Below are 26,624 nucleotides of genomic sequence, written 5' to 3' on the forward strand. Positions count from 1 at the left end.
CAATGTACTTCGAAATAAAGTCTTCTATAAAGTTATTTGCAATTTCCAGAGTTTCAGCAACCTGCCAAACTTTGATGAAAGTGTAATGAGTGAGGTAGTCAGTGTAGACTATTATCCTTTTGTTGCCATTTGCCATCTTGGGGAATCTCCCCAAAATGAGGACTACACTCCAGTGGAATGGCACAGCCGCTGGCGTAATTAATATCAGATTTTCCAGAGGTAATTGCTCCACATGCTTCCATCTGTAGCGTTCCCCCCAGTGACTCACATATTGTCTAATAGATCAGTAGGAACTTAGCCAATTATACCAGCATCTGATCCTATCTAGACTCTACATGACCCAGGTGACAACATGTTGGAGCATCACAGAAGTACTTCAGGCTATTTGGCCATCGAGTTGGATGATGAGCAACCATTTCTGCCCCACTGAATCACTGTTTCTCTTACACAATGTTCTATTTATTCGTTAGAATTCTACTTTGGTCAGTTCCCCTTTCTTCGAGCCTTCTATGGCCCTCTCAGTACTGGTTCTTCCCTCTACTCAGTTGCAGTTTCATTTAATTAAGCGATGACAAAGATTCTATAATGCTCTTGTGTTCTGCGAAATATTTCCTTAAAAAACAGCCGGTGTCCTTGTGTTTGAGTCCATTTTTGTATGCCACAGTGATTTGTACTTCTGAAGCCACAGTGTCCATCTCACTACTCAACACAAGGGATCCTTCAGACTACACATCTAGGCTATAAAATGGTGGTCCATCTCAATGGTGAATGGTTTACTAAATAAACACTCCTGAACCCATTTATGGCTCAAAAAACTCCAAGGCACTTATTCTCAGTTCTAGAGTAGCTCATCCCAGACTTGGAGAATACTCTGGAAGCACAAGTTATCGCCTTTCCAGGACTATCCTGAATTTGCAATAGAACTGCACCTATGCCTTAACCACTAACATCAGAGTGGGACTGTACTCATGTCTGCTATAACTTTGCACACTCAAAGGACCATATAGATAAAAAAAAAACCAATTGCAACTGTACTTGCTGCAACTGATTAAACTCATATGTGACTAACCATTTGCAATGTTCAAATGTGAATGATATCCTATACACAAGTCCGTTGGACATGTGCACCATCTATTTGAGTTGTCATGTAAGGGAAACGAGGATATATTCAGTTTTTTGTTACTTAATGCAACCTGTTTTCCTAGAACCACTAAGCTGCCTTATCAATCACTGACTTGTTCATTTGTTGAACAACATTCACATCATAATGTGATAAAAATTGTGACACTGGTGTAGATGAAGAATTTATATGGCAAAAATTCAGGCGTTTAATCACATAGGCAATAAACAAGAAAGGTCCCAGTATGGATTCTTGTAGGACTCCATATTTTACTCTGAGTAGGTCAGCTTATTGAGCCTTGTTTAATAGGTTGTTACACTAAAAAACACCACTTAATTGGTCCTTCATTGAAGTTTCAGAAAAAATTGATTGGTACTGTTCCTATAGATCTATAATTTTGGCGCAGATTTCTGTCTCCTTGTGCATCTTCTTATTTTCGTGGCGCAAAGATTGTTCCATAAAACTTCTGGCATGGAGCCACATAAATTTATCTTCTTCTTCTAATATTTCGGCTGTATACCATCCAACCACCTTCAGAGTGAACAGGGTAACTCATACTCCAGCACTTGCTTCTTTCTTTTAAATTTGTGGACTGTACCACTGTGCATGCAGCCATAGATGCGCAAGGCACCAGAGATACTGACCAGTGGCAAAGCGGTACAACATATGCATTAAGTAGATATAATTTCATGCATATGTTGTACCTCTTTCTCGACAATCAACGTCTCTGGCACACTAAGGACACCCACTAAATATTTTTGGAAGCTTCAGTGACTCATGGACAATCACATTACTCTCCACCATTTTTTGAGGAGATTCAGCTGTCTGTTGAGCTTATTTGATTTCAGATGACTATATTTTTTAGAAAGGATGAGCGCTCCTGAACTTTTTCTCATTACTTGGTATAATACTATATCAACAGCAAATTTACACTGGGTTTTCAAAACCAGTCTTCACAAATCGATTTCCCAACACTGCTTGTGACTGTCTATATAAACACACTAAAATCTATTTTGGAAAAGCGGGTGTAGCTGCCGAATTTCTCTTCAATAATCAGTTTTGCTCTCATGTAAATGCTCAACCGTTTTTGAAACTTCCATTGTTGTCATGTTTGTACTTGCTTTTTAAAATATTGGGCTAATCTGGACAGAATGACTTCTCGTGTAGCTAAGGCAAAGAAGAACTATAGTACCGACCAGGAATTTAATCAAGTCCTGTATTTAACTGTAGGTAACTGATTTCCAGAGGTTAGTTGAGTAAAACCGTTAACAGTCGAAAACCTGGTACTCGTCCAGGGTAGCAAAACTGGTTAACTTATCACATGTAAACATAGCATAAAAATACTGCTTCCTAGACAAGGCCTTCCTGAAGTTATATCGCATACGAAGCTAATGAATGAGGCTTAGATGAATCTCTTTGTATTGCTCGGTGACTCAGAGACTTATGGATAGGGACAGAATGACAACATTCCCTGGTTGTCTGCTGTTCGTCGACATGCTGAATGTCACGTAACATTGTGTCTCAGCTGAATAGTGAAGGTATAGCTTAAGGCCGATTCACACTTCATGGGACGCAACATCACGGAAAACATACAGCAACGCTTTTCAAATGTCAGTATTCACACAGATCATCATTGACACGAGACAGATGTTACTGTTGAGATTTTTTGGGAAGAAAGTGTCATCGACTAACATCCGAAATTAACTTACTTTCGATATGCCCACTCACCTTTTCATTATTAATTTTGTGTTTTTATGTCTTTTAACTCGGTCTTTTTATTACTTTGCTTTGTTTTCGTGACAAATTTCAACTGTTCCATGATTACTTGGATTTTTTTACACTGAGTGTTCTTCCATGAGAGAGGCCAGCTATCTGAAAGCAAAAAATGATTTAGATTTTGCAACAGAACTGATATTTATACTGTGTACAATTCAGAACATAAACTGATGAAGCAATTTTTATTAAATAACCTTCCATTAAGTGAAAAAGATATTTCTGTTAAAGGACAAAATTACAGTTGGTAATGACATTATTTGTTACATAGAAAAAACGTAATGGATAAGATAAACAGGCTCAGTGTATTCGTTTATTAATATTATTTGTGTGTTTGTATGCTTATAGTTTCGCAGCTAAATAAATGCTGATATTTTGAAATATTGTTTCACTACTTACCAATTTAGTATACAAAACTGTTCAAGAATATCCGTTATGAAGATAGCTTTTTGCATTAATAGATTTTAACAATGTGAATTCCTAATTCCGGTACAATACTCTTATTCTTTGAACCACATATGGTGTCTCATAAGTTCATATACACCATTCAGTAGTGTGCTAAGCGAAATGACATTCCATTCCTGTGAGATCTAGAGTTTATTTACCTTTAAGGTAGCCCCTTGATTTGCGAAAGTTGGGAATATAGAGCCAGTATCAATGAACTAGTAATAGTGGTGGAGTTTAAAGAGAGGAAAAGGAAAATCCATAACCGATGCTTGTGACTAAGGTCTGATAAGTTGTACACACTACTGCAATATGAAAAGATAGGGAAAGTATCGCTAATAAGAAGGCAGTACATAACGAGTTTTACTTCATCCTCTGCAGCCCATTTTCTTTCTATTGACCAAACAACGAAACATATGCATTCTTCTCCCTCAATGAATGTGACTGTTTCACAATCGAAGCAATTTTCACTTATAATTTCATTTTAGATTAACATATTGCCAACTGGAAATGTGTGACATTTGTAATGATTGTACAAAAATTTATTACATCATGAAATTACACTTGACTAGCCACAGAAAACATAAGTACATGCAGAATATGCTGTTATCCTCCTACATCATGTATGTTTCCCACCTCGCTCTCTTATCACTTCTCTTCCAAATCCCTACTTAAAATGCAGGACTATAATTTTAGTATTTTATCAAGTGATTGTGGTTATTGGTATGATACACATTCATTGAAATGTTAAAGAACTTTATGATGTTCAAAATGCCTAACTATATTTGTTTATCTGTATGAAACTTTTTAGTGGATTAATTACATATGAAGATAGCAAATGTTTGCCATAACTTGTAATGTGAAAATATTTATATATCTAATGAATCATTGACGTGATAATTTTTATATTTCAATTATAAATTTTTAATATAATTGTGTTTCTGTTTACGAATAGTGAAAATTTTTTTCTTTGTCCAGGGATTCTAAACTCTAGATAAACGCCGATTCACACTTGCAGTCATGTCACGCCATGTCAAAACATTCCACACTGCATTTCAAACACCGGCATTCACATAGGCCGTCGATGGTCCGTCACGTTACGTCACTTCACTCCATTCACCCATCATTATTTATGAGGGAGAAAAGTGTTGACAGTGTCGTCGTCTGCTGACATTAGAAATTACCTCATTTTCGGTGCGCTCACTCGATTTATAGTAGTGGATTTTCTACTTTTTTCATCTTAAAGTATATTTTCTTCTTCTGCTTTGTTTTTATGGCAAATTGAGAATGTCCCATGACATTTAGATATTTTTCCCTTCATTGTTCTTCTACAAGCGACGTCAAGTACTTGAAAGCGAAACATGATATAGGTTTTATGATAACAGAACAGGGCAGACATCTACATTGTACTTATATAAATGGGAACATGAGTTGATCATATCTCTGAATCACCTTTCTTCACCGAGCATAAAGGCCAATTCACATTGGCCGTCAGGGCACCTCCATGCCACGCCACAGCACATCAACTCAACCAGTTTAAGTCATGTGACCTCAACTGTTTTCAACCTATACAAATAACAAAAAAACAAAGAACAGATAACAAAAAACTAATACAAATATGTAGAATAACAACTGATTCCAACCTTGTTAACCAAGACCCAACGAAAGCTCGACAAAGCGAGTATTGAGGACGATAACATGGCTGTGTATTGTGAAGAAAGAAGCTTTGGAGTGACGTGATCAACAATAGATGGTGAGGTCAGCCTTCGAAACTTTGCTTCTGAGAAACCCTGATGGGGCCCTGATGTCCATTGTAAATATACCGCAACGTGACAGTGACATGACGTGTCGTGATGTGACGGTCCGTTGATGTTTGGAGTGAATCGGCCTTAATTTTTGACTTTGAGACAGCGGATCTCACGTGGGAGAAAACTATAATGAGAAATATCAAGTCCTCATACAGCCTTTCCACTGCGCACGGAAACAAAGCGAACAATAAGAGAATAAGAAGATAAAAAAATTCACTGATATAACAAGTGGGAACGCGGCGAGAATACGCAAAGTTCCAATAGAATCTTATGTTAGATCACAGTATAACATGACAGTCACGAGACTCACCGCTGAGTTGTTATCTCTGGAGCGACACTAGCGCACCAAGCGGCAAGAAAGGAGATCGTAAGATGAGTCGTAAGTATAACGCCTTTTTTTTTACTCCCTTTCCTACATGATTTCCGAAATATTTGAATTATTTTTTTGCCTCCAAGCGTTTGTGTAAAATCAGAAAACAGAGATGTTTCTAGAAATGATTCTAAAATAAACGCAAGTAGGGATAAAAATCGTGAATCCAGTGGCATGGTACAACACATTCGTTACCAAACACTTGTGACATTGGACAGAACTGCAGCTTGCCACGTTAATATCAAAATAATATAAACACACAGATCCACACATAAGAAGCGCAGACATACACCTCTACACCCCATTTATCGTTCTGTGGCCTGCTGCGTTTTAGTCATTGTCACCTATTGCCACAAGTACGACAAGCGGCTGCTAAATAGTGGGATAAATATGCTGTGTGCGTAAACCCCAAGTCCTCAAAGCCAACAACACACTCAGAAGTGCTGTTATATGTTAAATTTGCCGTTAGAGACATTTCATCCAATGACATAGTCGCTAGTTATCAGTATCAGAGAAATGCTGTACCTTCTGGTGGAATATATTGTCACCTATTCCACATACCACTACAATGTATACACCGATGAAAGCATAAAACAATCTGACAAAACCTGTACGCCTTAGTGCTGTAATATAATAAATGTAGAGGAAACAGCTTATTTTCGTATTCCCATCTTGCAGCGCGTTCCTCCTTCAATGGCAAGCAAATCTGGCTTAGCAACAAGTCAAGGGCATCTGTTTTTAAATATTAGGATCGTACAGTCTACAAAATTTGTTTGTCCTTCTTCACTTGATCTTTCTGATACAGTTTTTGTTGCTGCCTGTACTCAAAATGATAGGCATTTTCCTTGTCCCATAATAGTTTTGCACGAAATGTACAGATCTGCACATCCTGACACTTTACATGCTTATACAAAACACGAATAACAGCATTTACTCTAACCACCTCCTCAATGAAACACGTCTGTGTTTACGATTCAGATCAATCTGCCACTGATATATAGAGAAGTGAACTAGCTGCTTCCATGCCATAGGACTCTTTTACAACTTTAGACGGATTGCCGAACCTTGGAGGCAGTTTACCTTTCACCGTCAGTTGAGGTGTCTTATTTGGGATGTGAGACAGTGTGGGTTACTGCATTCCATAGGAACTGATTATTGTCTGCAGTCATAAACTGTTTTTCTTGGAACTCATTATTATAAACTTACCAGGGTCGCTTTTCATAAGATCTTCTCGTGTGTTATTCAATATCCCTTTTTCTGCTCCTACAACGAAACATTAATCATTACTACACATGTAGTCTGCAAGGGAATCCTGAGGATACAGTTTAGTAACGTGATGATACATACTTCTCAGGGTCCTTAGGAAACCCACAAAAGGACACACGAGGTGTCTTCGCTTTGTTGTTGCTGCAATTTATTGCCTGCAAATGCTCCCGTTTGTAAAAAACATTGGACAAACCAAACTAAACTAATAATATTCGCTTTCGCTTTCACGAACGCACCGAACTCAACGGCTTTACTTACTGGCCGCTTGGCGCGCTGCTGGCACAGTGGAAAACAAAATTAAGGCGAAGTGTCAAAGACAGTTATGTTACTCTGTGAGCAGAAACATGTATATCGGTTATTAACGGCAGCCAATCAGGAGGCGCAGCCGCTCTGTCCCGAAATGCTTGTACACGATGAACCAAAGCTTCGTGAGGCGAATGACACGTCTTTATCGTTATCTTTGGGATAGGGTTGTGTGTGTGTTTATTGTTTTGAAAGAAGCGGTTGTGTTATAATAGATTACAAATAGATTACAGATCAGGTAGCTTAACATGTGCTGGAGAATAGGTACATGAAGTGGCAAGGAAGCAAGAGCTGAATAATCTATCACTAGGACTTAGGACTTACATCTGGTTCTTGTAGGTAACAAAGAACTGTAGTTTACACATTGCTTTATGTTTATTTGGTACAGTTGTCATGGTATATGCGATAGAAACATCACAATTAGAAAAGGAAATGGCAGTGGGCGCACTTTGCTTGTAAAAACCATTACAGTTTTCTCCCACAGTGTAAATTTCTTAGGCTTATAAACTGACATTGACTATGTTATATATGTTCTAAATATACAGAAAATATTTTCATGGTTCGTACAACACTGATAGTGAAATAGGTACATTATTAATTCTTCCAGTTGCTTGCAAGGTGAACATAATGCAGGCACTCAACGTAGCCAAGCAGGTATGTCAGATTCATACTTCAGCGCGACCCCATCAAATAATCAAGCTTACAAGGATGAGAGTTGTGGATAATAGTCAGATCGGGAAACTGGCCATGGCTGAAGGGAAACCACCAAGGTGTATTCATGTTTACAACAAGAAAGGTGTAGGCACTATTGGTATGTATAAAGTATATCCTATACTGTAATGTTTATATTTTTACTGTATTGTTACTGCTCTTAAATGCTGTCTTACTAGTCTGAGAAAAACCAGTTGTATCTCATTTACAAACCGAATCATAACTCCATTAACAGAAGAATGTGTTCTATTGGAATCTTTTATGATCTGTCGAAAGCTTCAACTGTGTAAGCTGTCAGATTCTTTTTAAGGAAGGCAGAGTTCTATTGGTTGAGTGGGTCAGCAAGGATGAGGGTTAAGTCCTACCTCAGTGTCAAAAACAGTTGGATATCACAGATAGAACATGTGCATCGTCTCTGTAGGGCAATGGCGACTATGGATCCCCACAGAACTTTGTCCTCTTTTGTTCATCTTTATTAAGCACCTTCCATTGTGTACCAGCTTTGCGATGCATTTTGCACTTTTTGTGGATGACACAACTTATGCATAACAAAGTGGTCACAATAATCCAGAGGAAATTGCAACTACTGCCTTTCCTGAAGTTCTAAAGTGTCTTGATTCAAATGGACACACAATAAGTGGGAAAGAGAAACCACAGTTCATTCATTTACGTGTGAACAAAAAATTTTCATGGCAGGTTAACATTAAGTGTGGTAGTCAAGAATTAATTCATGTGGCATCATAATTTCCTGGGTGAACAGATTGATCATATTTTTCACCTTAAAAAAACAAAAAAAAAAAACCAATTCAGCCCCTTATGTTGTCGATATAATTACTTACATTTGTGATACTGATGCTGTTAAAATGGCATACTTCGCCTGTCTCCGCTTACGCTGTTGTATTCTGTGGCAACCATCCAAAGATAACAAATTTTCAACTCTCAAAGCAGGATAATTAGTGATGTGCAAGGTTCACTGTGTATGTTCATATAGAAACCTGTTTAGGTAATTATGAGTTCTGTTATAAGAATCATTCTGTGCACAAATCAAACATCTCATATCAGAGGCACAATATGAGGAGAAATCTTGACCTAAACTCTGAACTAAAGAACTTTGCTATTGTGCAGAAATAAGTGCAGTACAGAAGCACAAAATAAGAGCAGTACAGAAGCACAAGAATGCTTTCCCTCTTCAAATTAAATCTTCTGTCAGTGAACAACTGTATAAATGTACCTGCAGCTCTGCACCATCTGTGACAATACAATGCCCATGAACTTTGACTTTAAGAACAACCTGATTCTTGCACAATTTTTACTGTAACCCTCACAATTTATTTTATAAGAATAATTATTTAGTTAGTAGAATATATTAATTTACAATTAAGTATTTATAATCACATGTTGTTCTTTATATTTACGAAGTTTGTATTTTCTTTTAAATATCTGTTAACCTGTCTTATTTGTTCATGTTACATACATTGTTTTATTAGCACTATATTCATTATCTTCTTGAAGTACTGTTATTGGTCAATTTCTTAATACATATTCTTCGTATGAATATTTGACATAACTTTTCTAAAATTTAACTTTTGATTTATTCTACATCAAACTGAATCACTTGTTAACTGCATACATGGTTTTGAATGTTCATTATCCCAATAAATAACTTTTGAGTTTTTCATTGTTCCATATTAACTCTCCATGGACAGAATTATGAATCAATAAACACAAAAAATTAGAATCAAACAATGGAAAATCTAGGATGGATTGTGACAATATTATGAGAAGGAAAGTTGCTACTCAGCATATAGCGGGGATGCTGAGTGGCAGATAGGCACAACAAAAATACTTTCACAATTAAAACTTTTGTCCAATGGCCTTCGTCAACAATTGTCACAAATACGCAAATACACTCACACAAATGCATCTCACACACATGACTGCAGTCCGAGGCAACTGAAACCACACTGTCATATTAGAATGATTACATACATATTACATTGGGCATCTAAAGATACAGGTGAATTATATATTGGCTAATGAGTATTTACTCGTATGAAAGTACTTAAGAAGCTGAAACACTTGACTTGTATAGTTATTATTTCTTATCAAAGCCCAGAAAACAGTTCCTTCCTGTTTTTTTCTCCTTCAATGCACAAATGAGCATTATATTCTTCTGGCAAACACTTGATGGACTACCTTTGCAGTTTGGCATTTTGCATCTGCCTCTCTTCTCCAACACAAGTGGCCAATGACCAACATTGCCCTGGCAAACAAACAGTTGAGGAATTGGTTTAGGTGTATGTCCCACTTTCTTCTTTATGTCTGTGTTCATTCTGCATAGGACCTCGGCCATGTCAGCTTTGAACCGACAAAGTGGCCTCTGTTTATTTTTGGAGATCCCAATGAAGTCACTGTCCCTTCTGTACAATGGACATGCATTTACTACCACCAAGTCAAGGAAGTGAAAAAACAGTTGCATATAATACTTCTTTGATCTGATGTTGATTCTGTATAGTGCAATGAGTGAATCTAATAGATGCACTGCTCCCATAAACCTGTTGTAGATGTAAATAATTGGTGGACAATCAACTTCAATTTTTGCTTTGGCCATCCTACCCCATCATTTCACCTTACTTGGTGGTTGTGCAGCAGAAAATGTAGATGCAGGTACTACAGATCTTTTATCAAACCATCTGGCACACATACACGTTGACCGTCAATATCTGCCTCCCATTCATCATATGCATCGCCTCTGGATCACGGGGTCCCGGGTTTGATCTCCGGCCAGGTAGAGGATTTTCTCTGCTCGGGGACTGGGTGTTTGTGTTGTCATCATCATTCAGAAAATTCCGAGAATGGACTGGAAAGATTCAGACCTAGTACAGGTGCTGATGACCACAATGTTGAGTGCCTCGCAGACCGTCATCAACAGCTCACCTTTCCTTTTTTTCCCCAAATCTTTGTCAGTTGCCACCACACGGCTAGGAAACCTGTTGGCTCTGACAGTCCACAACCAAAAGATCTTCATGTGAGCAAGCTTTAAAAGGAGTGGTATTGTTGTAAACCAATTGTCAAAGTACAACAAGTGGTTCTGTTGTCGGGGAATGACCTTGCAAAGGTATAAAATGACATTGGCATTAGCCCCTAAATCTTTGCATTCTGGCAAAGGGTAATGTTTCCCACAATACACTTCAGAAATGTACACAATTCCTTTCCAAACACACACTATATATAATTTATAACCACATTTGTGAGGTTTATTTGGCATGTACTGTATGAAACTAGACATTCCCTTGAATGGCACCATCTGCTCATCAACACATAGCATCCTATCAATGGGTAGGTTGTTAAATTTTTTGAGCAAACTGTTTATTAGTGGCCTAAGCTTGAAAAGTGTGTCTTTGTTTGCACCTACATCAGGCACTTTGGTGGTGTCATTGAAATGGAGATTGGACTTTATATCTTCCCACCTCTCTCGACTCATAACACCTGACAAGCAAGGAACACTAAATGAAGGAGACCAACATAATTGAGTACATGGTACACTAACAAGCGCCATATAGAATGCTGTCCCTATATATTGATAAAGTTCACTGACAGTCAGCTGGAAAGGTTTAGCTAGATTCTTCTGAACACAGTACAGGTTTGTCTGTTCAGTAATATGTTTGAGAAGTTGAATGTCGAAGAAGTGTTTGAAATACTCAACAAGTTCCTGAATTGAAGTAGACTCAGGGATTGAACCTTGCCAGTGTGGCATGTCACGAGCATTGTTGCCATTACTAATATGTCTCCAAACTGGTTTTCGCCTAGTGGCTCCATGTGACACTGAAGCATCTGAAGTATTGTCTACATCAGGAACACTAGTATCATCTTCACTACTTGCTTCTGAAAGTGTCAAAACATATACTTTTAGTGTCTTTTTAAAATCAATAAAGCAAAAACAGTACTACATAATGTCGCAGTACAGCCCTGAGACCTTACCGTCTTCAGAACTGCTGGTTGTTGCTTCGCTATTTGTTGACTTGCTTGTCTGTCTTACTGAATGAATCACTCAGGCAACTGTCATCACCCTCTCCACTGACTACATGAGCAACAGCAAGCCTGTTCTTTCCATAACATGCTGCAGCTTTCACGATCTAAACAAACAACAGTTTTGCTGCATATGCATAAGTTGTCAAATTTGTAATGCTTACAAATTGTATGAGCCATGTCTACAATAACCGTTTTTCATGCAGAAGTACATCAATATTACACACATCATACAATATTTATGTAAAGTTGATAACTTGCAGTCTTCAAGATCAGTGATACTAAGTAACAACAGCTGAAACACACATGGCCACACTTGCGGAACTCATTAGAGACAACTGTTCAAATAGTTGACGAAACTTCACAGCGCAGGGCCAGTTCCGACATCTGTTGTCTGAAGCGTCACACATCTGCTGTGCTTGGTAACTGCATGAAAATGCTTCTTGTTAAGCACATACGGCAATGTATTCTAAGCATTACAAATTTGTTGTGATCATCAATAGAGGGTTAAACTGGCGCAGATGGCTATTATTAATTAATCGGATAGCTTATGCACTGGCACTACATTATACCAGAAAAAAATTATTACATTATAATGTCATCAGAAATTTAATGGAGGACAAGTTATGTGCAGAACATTTTTGACAAGACTCAAAATCACTTGGTGTAAGTCCTAGAGCATGTGAAAGTTATGATAACCATAATCGTACTACTTTGTGTAAGTATTAGGGCTGTATAGAGAGAGAGAGAGTGTGAGTGTGCACAGTGATATAAGTCAGTTTTCAGTCCATTTTTCATTTAAACATGTCAGGCTGAACTGACATGTGGAACGTAGCACTAAGTTTGGCGAAAATCTGGTGTGTCTGGGGAAGATATAAAATGAAAAGCTTCTGCTATTGCGTAGTATTGGTTTAGGCCATGACGTAAATACGTATGGTATTTATCTGTTGTGCAGAACAGAACCATGTAATGTAATGTAACATTATGTGAGGGTTAGTGTTCAAATGGGAAAGCAGTGACTGATAAGGGGGTGAGACAGGGTTGTCTAGACTCTGATGTTATTCAGTCTGTACATTGAGCAAGCAGTAAAGGAAACCAAAGAGAAAATTGAAGTAGGCGCTAAAGTTTAGATGGAAGAAACCAAAACTTTAAGGTCTGTCGATGACATTGTAATTCTGTCAGTGTGAGCAAAGGACTTGGATGAGCATTTGAACAGAATGGACAGTGTCTTGAAAGAAAATTATAAGACGAACACCAGTAAAGCAAAACAAAGACAATGCAATGCACTCAGATTAAATTGGTGATGCTGAGGGAATTAGATTAGGATATGAGTCACTTAACCCATTAACTTACTAATATTTTTCCCTATAGTCAACCCTACATTACCATTTAAATTTATGAAACTCAGAATATTTTGTCTTGCACACTTTTCTCAAAATTAATTTTTTGATAGGCATTCTTTGTATAGCGTATCTTTAAATTTATTGAAGTGATGAACAGTGAAGATAATACTGTTTCATAAGTTTTTGTTGGTGTCTGTATACCCGAAAACATTCAGGCACATGCAGTGCCACTAGACGTTTCTCACACTCGTATCATGTGTCACTTTTCTTCTTCCTTGCTTTGCACACAACACAATTTCTGGAGGTTGTTTTCTTGATGAGATTGGGGGAGGCAGATAAACCCAACAACATGTGTCCAATTTACTGCCTGCAGTCTAACTGGGGAAATTCCAGATTAGGTCCATCCACGTCTAGGGTAGAAGGAGATTTTCACTCTGCAGCGGTGTGTGTGTCTGTGTGTGTGTGCGTGTGCGTGTGTGTGTGTGCGTGTACGTGCTGATATGAAACTTCCTGGCAGGTTAAAACTGTGTGCCAGGCCAGGCCAAGACTCAAACTTAGGACCTTTTCCTTTCACAGGCAAGTACTCTACCAACTGAGCTACCCAAGCACGACTCATGCCCTGTCCTCACAACTTTACTTCTGCCCATACTTCGTCTCCTACCTTCCAAACTTCGTAGAAGCTCTCCTGCGAACTAGCACTCCTGAAAGAAAGGATATTGTGGAGACATTGCTTAGCCACAGCCTGGGGAGGTACTGGCAGAAGTGAAGCTGTGAGGACGGGGCGTGAGCCGTGCTTGGGTAGCTCAGATGGTAGAGCACTTGCCCGCAAAAGGCAAAGGTCCCGAGTTCGAGTCTCGGTCTGGCACACAGTTTTAATCTGCCAGGAAGTTTCATATCTAGGGTAGTCTGGTAGAGTGATGTCTGCTCTATTGTGTCCTCAGCCAGCTGAATTGTAAACTGACTGAAATTAGATTTTTTGCCCTGTACATTGTTTAGGACGACATATGAATTGAAAATACCACAACTGATCAGGTAAAAGAAAATTTTCTTACATCCTTTGGCACATCTTCTCATAAAAGGGAAAGATGACAACTGCTGGTCCTGTCTGACAACTACATTCAATGAATTGTTGTATTGTGCAATTTCTTGGAGTTTCTGGACTGAGGTTTTGGTTTTCATTACAGTTTCTTCTCTTGCTGTCATAAGTGACACCTGAATGAATAGTAAATAGAATATTTGGTTCTTTTTTATCCTTCCACTGCAGAGCCATAAGCTTGGGTGAAAATAACACTAGAGTGTCACATTTTTTGGTGTAGATTTTTGAAACTTGTATGGCATATTTAGCTCTGGGGATCTATCTGTCCCTATGGCATTTGTGCTCATTTCAGTGAGCCTTACAAGCAATGGCGAGGTAGTGTACCAGTTGTCAACATATACTGTATGACCATTGTCCAAATACTGTTGCATGAGGTCCATGGCAACAGCTTCACTAATCGGGATTTCTTTGTTGCTTGGTTTAGGAATTTTTCATGTGTACATATCAAATCCTGATCGATAACCACTATTTGACTCACAAATTTTGGAGAACTTTATTCCAAAACATGCCCTTTTTGTGGGACTGAATTGGATGTAGCAAAGTCTACTCCTAATTTCATTAAGCTTTAATCAGTTGCAATATCTTCCTCAACATTATAAACTCTTTGGAAATTTTGTTTTAGATGGTCAGTAACTGGTGTAACTTGTTCATATAGTTTGCATGGTCAGCATTTTCATTATTTGCATTATGAAGGAGCCAGAAATATGTAAGAATTTCCTGTAAGGCATGATGTCAGAAAAGAATGGAGTATGAATTCGTTTCTTTACAGACTAATATGACTGAAGTGTTGGCTGCTTCAACTGTGCCCATAAAAGTACTTACTTATTTACTTCTCGACTCTACAGCCCTTGAAGGGCCTTGGCCTGCATCACAATATCCTTCCATTCTATCCAGTCCATGGCTTCCTGTCTGCATCCTCTGACACTCAGCTTTTTCATATCTTCTTCAATTCTGTCCACCCATCTCTTTCTGGGACATTCCTTCTGTTGTCTGCCTTCAGCCTTGCCATCAAAAATCTTTGTGTGTTCTGTCTTTGTCCGTTCTGACCACGTGTCCTGTCCTCTGCAGTCTTCTTATTTTAATGGTAGTGACAATGTCAGGTTCTTCAAAAAGTTGTTCTAATTCTGCATTCATATGAGCCTTCTTGATTGTGTATTGGGCCATATGTTTTATGCAGAACCTCTCTCTCCCAGATGCTAAGGATCTTTTCCTAATTTGCAGTCATGGTCCATGTCTTGGCACCATACATAACACCAGCTCTTATAATTGCTTTGTAAATGAGGATATTAGATTTTCATGATAGAAGCGAGCTCCTAAGAATGGTTAATGTGGCAAAGTAGCATTTGTTGCCTACTGCTACTCTAGTCTTCACGTTGCTGCTGATGTCATTTGTCTCTTTGATAGTCGATCTGAGGTACTTGAAGTCTCTCACCCTTTCAAACCTCTTGTCGTCTATCCTGAAATTTGGTGGGTTTCGCTGGTTGGTCCTTGCCATATATTTGGTCTTTTCGAAACCAACTTCCAGGCCTTGTTCTCCTGTACCTCTCTTCAGTTGTAGATGGGCATCGGCCAGGGCAGCAGTGTTTCATGCGAGCAATGCCACATCGTCTGTGTAGGCTAGGTACTGCAGTGAACTATTAAAAATGGTTCCTCCTCTATGTAGCTCTATCTCACTTATTACTTTTTCCAGGTTGAGGTTGATCAGCAGTGAGAGGTTATAGTTATCCTGTCTCAGTCCCTTCTTCACTTCAACCTCTCTGAAGATTTTTATTTTACAGTTAGTTTCATTGAGGGTCATCATAGTAAGTTTAACGAGCTTCTTGGGTATTCCAGCCTCTTTCATTACATTCCACAACGCCACTCTTGAGATGCTATCATAGGCTTGTTTAAAATCAATTTAAAGCTGGTTTATGTTTATTTGATGTTCAAAACATTTTTTGCATAAGATGCATAATATGAATATTTGGTCAATTGTTGGCCTATTTCTTCTAAAGCCACTCTGATAGTTTCCAATTCTGTCTTCCACGTAGGGAGTAAGCCTCCTACTTAGGATCTTGGAAAACACTTTATATGTAGTATTTAGCAGGGAGATCCCTCGATAGTTCTGGCAGTTTAATTTATCTCCTTTTTTATGTGTGGGGCACATACTTGCTGTTTTCCACTCCATTGGCATGCTGTCCTCTTGCCAGATGCTTTGTATTACTTTATGTATTGCTTTCCACAGTGTTTCCCCCACCATATTTGAGAACTTCCACCTGGATCTGATCTTCTCCAGTTTTGTTATTGTTTTTTAAGGTCTTAATGGCTTGTATCACTTCTTCCCGTGTGGGTTCTGGTGTTAAGACCTCTGGTCCACAATAAGTTATTTTCACTAGATCATCTTGTTGTAATACTTCTACTTCTGCATTCAAACAGTAGAAAATCCAGGAGGGAATGTCACAATATTATGACAAGGGAAGTTGCTACTCACCATATAGCAGAGATGCTGAGTCGCAGATAGGCAGTGTTGTGTGTGAGAGAGTTGTGTTTGCGTGAATGTGTGTGTGTGTGTGTTTTGATGAAGACCAGTGGTCGAAAGCTTTGATGAGAGTCTTTTTGTTGTGACTATCTGTGACTAAGCATCTCTGCTATATGGTGAGTAGCAACTCTTTCCTTCTCATAATATTATTACTTCTGTGTTCAGTAACTCTTGGAAGTATTCTTCCCCTTCTTTACTCGTACATATATTTGTTCTGGCTTGAAACCCAGCCTTTCCTTTTTTAATCTTTTGCTACATTTCACATAATTGCTTCTCTTCTCCAAGCTTTTTAATTTCTTTCTTTTTTTTTCTTTTCTAGTGCTCTTCTGCCTGCAAACCCTCTTAGCTATGATGTGCATCTCCTTATATTTATTCAGATTTGTTGTAGTTCTTCTCTGAAATAATTTCATTCATACTAAGTTACACTCGTCAGTTCTTCTCATACATTCTTCATGAAGCCAATCTGGCTTCCTTTGAGCCCATACCTGTCCCAAAACCTCTCTAGCTGCCTCAAGGATTGCAGTCTTATATCGTTTCCACATTATTTCTGTATGTTCATTTGATGTGTCGGTATCATCCTTTATCCCTCTTCATTTTTGTCTGATATGCTCTCCATATTTCTTCTAACTTCATTATTTTAATGTCAAAATTCTTTTGTTTATGGCCTTTTTGTTTGCTCAATAGTGAGATCCTTTGCCTGTATTTAATTCTCACTAGATGCTGGTCTGAATTGCAGTCAGTTCCATGTTGGCTCATATATCTGATTCTAGTTTGTCCATCTGGTGACATCCATGTTTCTTTCTGTATCTTTTTGTGTTGAAGAGATCTACTGTTGACAGTCATGTTACTTGAGCAAAATCTACAACCCTAATTCCGTTCCCATTTGATATTTCATAGAGGCTATTTCTTTTCCAATTTTTACATTTACATCTCCTGTTAAGATCTTATCATGTTTGGGAGTCTGATCAACAACTGCTCTACCTTGCTATAAAACTCATCTTTCTATTGTTCATCTGCCTCCTCTGTGGGTGCCTGTACATTTATAATTGTTAAGTTGAACAATTTTTCCATTAGTCTTAACATGGACATCCGTTCATTGATTGGTTTGAAACACATCACAGCATGTTTCAGCTCTTTAGCGACCACAAAACCTGTTCCAAAGGCAATCGTTCTCCCATCACTAAAGAAGATCGTGAAATTACCTGAGTCCCTTATGTCACCTCTCTTCCAATTAATTTGCTGGAGACCAATATTTTCATACCGTAGTTGTTTACTTGCATCAGCAGCTGACGTAAGGCTCCAGCTTGGTATAGGCTTTGCACATTCCATGTACCTACACATACCTCTTATCCTTTTTTTGTTTGCTGGGGTTGTCATCATAAGATCTATCTGGCTTGTCCTCTGTTATCATTTGCAACAATTGATTTTTACAGGGGAAGATTGAAGATTGCTAATCTTCTACCCAACCATTTGAGGGGTTGCCCCTTACAGCTTGTCGGGTAGCTGGCTCCATTTTTAGGGGAGCTTCCTCAGCCTTTGTAGATTCATCTGTTGATTGCAAGGCAGCATTTGTTGGTTGGGGGCACCTCTGCCTTTCTTCCAAGCCATTGGCCCTCATACATGCTGGTTTTGGTCTGCCTCAGGTATTTTATTTCCGTGGTACATTCCATATCCGGAGAATGTTCCCCTATTCACCACTTGGGGAGGCACCTGATGGGGGACAAGCAACCCTACATGGGGCCCATAAGAAATCATAAAACAAAATATGCTTGAATTTCATTAGATGTAATAGGAACCCAATCAGTTTGACTTCAAAGTAGGATATTTTTTGACTTCAAAGTAGGATATTTTTTGGTAACAACCTGTTGCATGTCTGTGACAATACATGGAAAGAATAGTTCCTACTCACCATATAGTGGAGATGCAGACTCGCATATAGGCTCAACGAAAAAACTGCCAAACAAAGCTTCTGATCAAACAGCCCTTCATCAGAATTATACAACATACACACACATGACCAAGGCCAGCAATGAGAGAAGCAAACTGGGTAGTGAGAATAAGGAGTAGCCTGGGGCGGAGAGGAAGAGGTATAGTAGGTACGGGTGGGGTCGGTAAAGTGCTGCTTATGGGAGCATAGTGGGATGGAGGGGGGAGGGCAGTGGAAATAGGAGAGCAGTAAAAAGAGTGTAGTTGCATTGATGTAATAGAGGGCTGTGTAGTGCTGGAATGGGAACAGGAAAGATGATTTGGTGGGTAAAAGACAATAACTAATGAAGGTTGAGGCCAGGAGGGTTACAGGAATATAGGCTCGGGATCTTTGCCTTTTGTGGGCAAGTACTCTACCAACTGAGCTACCCAAGCACGACTCATGCCCCGTCCTCACAACTTTACTTCTGCTAGTACCTCGTCTCCTACCTTCCAAACTTTACAGAAGCTCTCCTGCGAACCTTGCAGAACTAGCACTCCTGAAAGAAAGGATACTGCAGAGACATGGCTTAGCCACAGCCTGGGGGATGTTTCCAGAATGAGATTTTCACTCTGCAGTGGAGTGTGCGCTGATATGAAACTTCCTGGCAGATTAAAACTGTGTGCTGGACCGAGACTCGAACTTGGGACCTTTGTCTTTCGTGGGCAACTGCTCTACTAACTGAGCTACTGAAGCACGACTCACGCCTCGTCCTCACAACTTTACTTCTGCCGGTACCTTGTCTCCTACCTGCCAATCTTTACAGAAACTCTCCTGTGAACCTTACAGAACTAGCACTTCTGAAAGAAAGGATACTGCGGAGACATGGCTTAGTTCTGCAAGGTTCGCAGGAGAGCTTATATAAAGTTTGGAAGGTAGGAGACGAGGTACTGGCAGAAGTAAAGCTTTGAGGACGGGGTGTGAGTCGTGCTTGGGTAGCTCAGTTGGTAGAGCACTTGCCTACGAAAGGCAAAGGTCCTAAGTTTGAGTCTCGGTCAGCACACAGTTTTAATGTGCCAGGAAGTTTCATATCAGCACACACTCCGCTGCAGAGTGAAAATCTCTTTCTGGAAACATTGTGTTGGACAGCATGCTTGGTGATTTGGTGGTCCAACTGTTTCTTGGCCACAGTTTGTCAGTGGCCATTCATCCGAACAGACAGCTTGTTGGTTGTCATGCCCACATAGAATGCAGTACAGTGGCTGCAGCTCAGGTTGTAGATCATATGACTGTTTTCACAGGTAGCCCTGTGTTTGATGGGTTAGGGAATGCTTATGACTTGAGTAGGTGATGGTGGGAGGATGTATGGGACACATCTTGCAGGTAGGTCTGTTCCAGAGATATGAGCCATGAGGCAAGTGGTTGGGAGCAAGGGTTGTGTATGGATGGACAAGGATATTGTGTAGGTTTGGTGAGCAGTGGAATACCACTGTGTGGGGGGGGGGGGGGGGGGGAGGAGAATAGTGGTTAGGACATTCCTCATTTCAGGGCACAGTGAGAGATAGTCAAAATCCTGGTGGTGAATGTAATTCAGTGCTCCAAACCTGGGTGGTGCTGGGTCATGAGAGGAGTGCTGTTCTATGGCCAGATAGTAGGAATTTGGGATGTGGCGGGTGACTGGAAAGATATAGCACAAGAGATCTGTTCTTGTACGAGTTTGGAAGGATTATTATGGTCTGTGAAAGCCTCAGTGAAGTCCTTGGTATGTTTTAAGAGGGACTGGTCATCATACGGATGCGACAGTCACGGATGGCTAATCTGTGTGGACAGTTGTTGAAGTGGTGGTATTGCTGGTAGTGGGTAGGTTTGATATGGATGAAGGTACTGATGTAACTATTTTTGACATGGAGGTCAACATCGAGGAAGGTGGCTTGTGGTTGAAATCCCTTTACATAAGGTGGGAAAGGAAAAGGACATACTGAAGGGTGGACCCAGATAATCGTATAATTTTTCCTTTGACAGTTCACATTTATTTACAGACCAAATCACACTAACAAACTGAATACAATATTAACCATACCAAAGAATGAGCAACAGGACCCTTTTTTTTCGGTTTGAGCTACTGATCGATGGCCCCACCACAAGCAAGAAGTTGATAACAAATACAAAATTGCAAGATAATAAGGTAAGACATTTCGTAATTTAAAGCAATCTAGCCTTGGAATAATTAAAAGAAATTAGTCTCCCAAAACTTTAAGGACAAATCACCACATATGACTCTTAAAAGGATCTTAAATAAATTTAAATTGATTAATACTGAAATTAGACTAGCCTTTGAAAGGAACAACTTGAACTGTGATTGCCAATTAGCAGATCACAAGTCCAAACATTCAATTTTCAGACCAACCATGAAAGTTAAGTGCCAACAGTCACAATCCAGCAAGATTTTCTTTTACATGCAGGGAGTGGAAGAGATGGCAAAGTAAATAGGAAAAACACCACTACAGAAAGTAAGCTCAAAATTCCCAAATCTGAGCACAGTAAGTACAGGCTGAAATAATCTGATGTAGAAAATCTGAATGTTAATCATAAATCGGATAATACTACCCATTTCAGGAGAGATATAAAATACATGCAAAAAATATTAAGATAAGAGCTTGTAAATAACAGCGTAGGCTAAACAAACTTAAGAAATATTCTGCTTGAAAATCTCCACTAGGATAATGTCGGACAGGCAAAAAAACCATGGCACTGCATAACAGCAACGCCTCCTCCCCCCCCCCCCCCCCCCCCCCCCCAAGGTAAGCGCCACCCCAAACAGTAGACCTGCAACCCGTAAAACTAAGATGTTAACAAACACCACTCCGACAAAACATGAGCTAAGTTACAGGTTAAGAAAATGTAATTCGTCCACTCTTTAATAAGTTAGTGGCAAAGAGTAACTTTACTCAAAATTGCACAGAGCAAACACCGCTTAATAACATAAACAGGAAAATGATAGCACAATAAACATCTCCTGCAAAACAATTTAATTGAATAGGGTGAAATCATTAATCTCAGAAAGTTACTTCAAATCGAAAAACAGTCAGTAAGTCACTCAGGCTACACAGCCAGAGCCTTCTTTTTGCCAAACTGAAATTTCTGTGAGAAACAGAAGTTACCTCTAGGAGGTGGTACTTAATTGCTAGCATTTACAAGTAAGGCTCTCTTCCATGGTATTTAGATCCCAGAACAATCTAAAACACAGTTTGAACACCATACATTAGTTCAATAAATTTCCTTAATTATGTTAAGATTAAATAATTAATCCAAGGCATGAAAAACAACCACTTAGTAAACCAGATTTACCCCCGAGCTTATGAGCAATTTCACAGCATTAAATACCCAATTTCATTAAACACTAGGACAAAAACAAGTGAGCTGATGGCTCACAGGAAAATAACACTGATTTGAAGGCCACCAGATTTAAAGTGTCAGCAAGCTTGTGGCATAAGCAAATAACAGTAAGGTAAAACTTAAAGTAGCACCGATAATGGCAAGCAGCCACTAAACATTTAATGGATCAAACTCAAACAGAGCAGTTGTGGATAACAACAATTACAACGGGTAAAAATTTTTTTAGATGCATAAAGCGAGTGTCACAGACATGAGTATATCACAGCACGAGCGATACCAACCATTGATACATCAAGAGGTTGTTATTCTATAATTTCAGCTCATGCAGAATGCCAGCATCTAGAAGCACACTTAAAGGCATGGTGAAAACTTAATTGCAGCCACTAACAGTACACTCATAATTAATCAGTTCCTGCTCAAATAAAGCCAGTGGCCCATGCACCCGAAGTGCTGACCATTGTCTGTTTCCCTCTTACCACATACCCAGGCTTCCCAACTTCACATGCACCAACATGTTTTAGACATTCTGCCAGCAATAACACATAGAAAGCTAATGGTAACTCATGCCACATAGCTGGGCACCAGAAAATGAATGGGGAAGAAAACTGGGAAATGAAGCCACCACAACACAGTTGGATTGAGAAGGAGCTGGTGAAGCGAATGGGGGAGAAGGTCTTGAGGTTCTGGAGGAATGTGGATAGGGTGTTCTCACCCTTGAGCCAAATCACAAAGGATGTCATAAGTGAATCTGAATCAGGTGAGGAGTTTGGAATCTTTTGTGGTTAGAAAGGATTCCTGTTGATGGCCCACAAATAGGTTGGTAAAGGAAGGTGCCATAAGGATGCCCATAGCCTTAACCCAGATTTGTTTGTAAGTGATGCCTTCAAAGGAGAAGTAGTTGTGGGTGAAGATATAGTTGGTCATGGTGACTAGGAAGGATGTTGTAGGTTGGGAATCTGTTGATGTTGGGAAAGGTAGTGTTCAGTAGTGGCAAGGCCATGGGCATTAGGGATGTCAGTGTGAAGGGAGTTCACATCAATAGTGACAAGCAGGACACTATGTATTACAGGAACAGGAACAGTGGAGAGCTGGTGGAGAAAATGGTTGGTATCTTTTATGTAAGAGGGTAGGTTGCAGGTAATAGGCTGAAGGTGTTGGTCTACGAGAGTAGAGATTCTCTAAATTTTTATTTATTATTTTTTTTGGGGGGGGGGGGGGGGCACAGTAACTGGCCACAATGAAATATACAGGTTGGTTGGTTTTTGGACTTTAGGAATCATGTAGAAGGTAAGAGTGTGGGGAGAGGTTAGGATGAAGAGAGAAATGCACTCCAGGGAGTTCTGGAATGTGCCTAAGGATTTAAGGAGAGACTGGAGATCCTGCTGGGTTTCTGGCATAATTTGTAGGTGGATGAATATATACAAGTAGTGGAGTCCTTCTGCCAGATAATCCTTGCAATTGAAAACAACAGTGGTGGAGCCTTTGTCAGCAGGTAAAATTATGAGGTCAGGATCAGTTTTTAGATGGTGGATTGTGGTTCTTTCTGTGGGTGTATGGTTAGCTTGCATTTTACAGATGGAGAGGAGGTACTGCAGGTGATTTGGGCCTGATTGACACGGTTTTGCAAAACTGTATTAGTGAGGGTTCAGGACTGGTGGAATCAGAACAGATGGAGGTCATTGTGGAAGAAGGAGTTGCAGCCATAGATGGGTAATTTGGTGGTATGGTCATTTGGGGCTGTGCTCTGCCAGTAAACCCTACCAGCCAAAGACCTATGTCGAACCTGCCTCACTCAGTTCACTTCTTCATCCAAATGTTATCCACCTTCACTACCTTCAAGACCCCCTCCCTCCCCCCAATTAACTGTCAAAGTTTCTTAAGCTAGAACCTTGTTTCACTATCATTTCCCAAATCCCTCAACATGCAAGCTAACCTTACATCCACAGAGAGACATGCAATCCACAACCTAAAAACTGATCCCAGCCTTATAATGCTACTTGGTGACAAAGGCTCCACCACAGTTGTTTGAACTGCAGGGATTACCTGGCAAAAGGACTTCGCCATGTGTCAGATTCATCCATCTACAAACCCTGCCACAGTGACCCCATTCCAGAAACCCAGCAGGATCTCCAGTCTCTCCTCAGATCTTTAGGCCCATCCCAAGACCTCTCCCTGGAATCCATCTCTCTCCTCATCACTACCACTTCCCACATTCCTGCCTTCTACATGCTTCCTAAATTCCAAAAACCCAACCAGGATGCCCCATTGTGGCCTGTTACTGTGCCCCCACTGAGAGAATATCTCCTCTTGTAGACCAACACCTTCAACCTATTACCCAGAACCTACCCTCCTACATAAAAAATACCAACCATTTCCTTCACTGACTGTCCACAGTTCCTGTTCCTTTACCACATGATGCACTGCTCATCCCTAATGGCCTCACCACTATTGAACACAACCTTTCTCAATGCCCAACAGATTTCAAACTTACAACCTCCTCCCTAGTCACCATGACCAACTATATCCTCACCCACAATTACTTCTCCTTTGAAGTCATCACCTACAAAAAAATTCAGGTTATGGCTATTTGCACCTGCATGGCACCATTCTATGCCGACTTATTCATGGGCCATTTACAGTAATCCTTTCTAACCACTCAGAATCCCAAACCCCTCATCTGATTCAGATTCATTGATGACAACTTCATGATCTGGTCTAAGGCTGAATGCCCCCTAGCTACATTCCTCCAGAAGCTCAACACATTCTCCCCGATTTATTTCACCTCATCTTTCTCAACCCAACAAGCTACCTTCCTTGATGTTGACCTCAACCTCAAACCACCTCAAAGATGACTACATCAGTACCTCCATCCATATCAAACCTACCAATCACCACCAATACCTCCATTTTGACAGCTGCCACCCATTCTACAGGTTGTTTCTGTAAGAGGCTGCAAAAATTTAACAAGGCATAGAGGAGGCTCCACTGAACAATTTGAGACAGGGAGCCTGGTGTCGGAGAAGCCAGCTTAAGCAGATAAAAGGAATAAAATGGCATTGCTGTGTACTTTATCTACATGAGTTACAGTTAAATGTGAATACTATCATTGACACAATGAATGTAGCATTTGTACTGTGTCTTATAAATTGTGCTGAAACTGACGGCCATCAACTTCAATGCAAGTGTGTCATCGTTGTACAAGATTCTGACGGGCCCTGACAAATATACCTGGTGTGTTTCGAATCGCATCACAGGCAGCTGCAATTCTGGCAGTTAATTCCATCTCTGTATCCAGTAGGGTTTCATACACAGATGACTTTAGGTATCCCAATACGAAATAATAAAGGGGATTCAGGTCAGACGACCTCACAGGCCATGGAGTAGGACCACCCCTTCCAATCCAGTGGCTAGGAATTACAGCATTGAGGTGGTTGCGGACACCCACACTCATGTGAGGTGGTGCACCGTCATGTTATATCCACATCCTCTCACAAACAGCCAAGGTTATGTTGTCCAACTCTGGTAGTACTCGTGCACAAAACAGAAGTACAGGTGACCATTCAAATGGCCAGGTAGAAGATACGGCCCAATGAGAGTGTCGCCTACAGTCTCAGCCTAGATACTCACAGCAAAAAGTATTTGATGGTGTGACTCTACAATAGCGTGAGAATTTTCCTCATCCCACACATGGCTGTTCCTGCTGTTCAAAATACTATCATGATCAAGTGAAGCCTCATCAGGAAACAGCACAATTTGGAGCAACTACTGACACAGTGTGACCCTTGGCACAAAGTCAGTTACAAGTGTTGCATCGACTCGTTGTGGATCTTGGAGTCTCACCACACACTAGTATGAGCAGAGCTCACTTCTTGTGCAACACAAAGAGTACTTGTTGTGGATCCACTGCAACATGATCCAGCACCACCTCTTCAAAATCGGATGTGCAAATGTTCCTCATGTTGACGGGTCCCTTGTTTCTTCTTTCCAATGAACCAGTCTCCTACAGTAGTCGATTGAGAGAAATAAACACTCATTGTGATGGGTGATGCCTGTTAGGAAATTGTACCGTGTACAGCCTCTCAGCAGTGAGAACATTGCAGTGTACTTCCCCAAACACAAGGTGCATGCCAGTGAGTTCTGCGAAACGGTACCGGTACTGCTTCATCATATTATACTGTGTGTCTCTGAATAGCACTGAGTAATTGATGGGTCTGTCGTTGATTCATAGGAAGTTCTGTCATGGGACAATGTTAATACAGTACAACAGAGCCACCTTATGGACAAGTAAAGTAAACAAAACTTGTGTCGTGACTTCCTAGTAATCAGGCTCATACTCGTTTCCTTGCAGGAAATAAAGAATGTGTATGTAAATAAACAGCACAGTATGTGGTAAATTTGTATGCATGTTAGTTGTAAATGAGCTGGAAAACAGTAGTGGTAGACAAAATAGTAGACAAGTTTACTTCAATATTTCCTGAAGCTGACTTCTTCAAACTCCTGTTCCCATGTCTATGTCCTGTTACATATTTGCACACTTTCAT

The 26,624-nt window shown here is 39.9% G+C and overlaps 2 protein-coding genes across 3 annotated transcripts in view; one reads left to right on the forward strand and one right to left on the reverse strand.

The window, feature by feature from the left end:
* Positions 1 to 7,213: 7,213 nt before the first annotated feature.
* LOC126278019 (39S ribosomal protein L14, mitochondrial) overlaps positions 7,214 to 26,624 on the forward strand; it is a 29,516-nt gene continuing 10,105 nt past the window's right edge. The window contains exons 1-2 of one of the 2 annotated variants that reach the window (XM_049977736.1): positions 7,214 to 7,423; positions 7,692 to 7,895. In XM_049977736.1, the coding sequence (XP_049833693.1) occupies positions 7,712 to 7,895 (184 nt within the window). In that variant the 5' untranslated portion in view covers positions 7,214 to 7,423; positions 7,692 to 7,711. The remainder of the gene's footprint in view (positions 7,424 to 7,691; positions 7,896 to 26,624) is intronic. The other variant, XM_049977734.1, reaches the window with a different exon arrangement.
* On the reverse strand, positions 9,213 to 11,917 carry LOC126278018 (piggyBac transposable element-derived protein 1-like). The gene is made up of 2 exons (XM_049977733.1): positions 11,777 to 11,917; positions 9,213 to 11,680 (listed from the first exon to the last, which is right to left on the reverse strand). Exon 2 carries the CDS (start codon positions 11,550 to 11,552, stop codon positions 10,635 to 10,637), a length of 918 nt encoding a protein of 305 aa, XP_049833690.1. The 5' UTR covers positions 11,553 to 11,680; positions 11,777 to 11,917; the 3' UTR covers positions 9,213 to 10,634.

Source organism: Schistocerca gregaria, chromosome 6, assembly GCF_023897955.1.
Source record: "Schistocerca gregaria isolate iqSchGreg1 chromosome 6, iqSchGreg1.2, whole genome shotgun sequence".
Classification (NCBI taxonomy): Eukaryota; Metazoa; Arthropoda; class Insecta; order Orthoptera; family Acrididae; genus Schistocerca; species Schistocerca gregaria.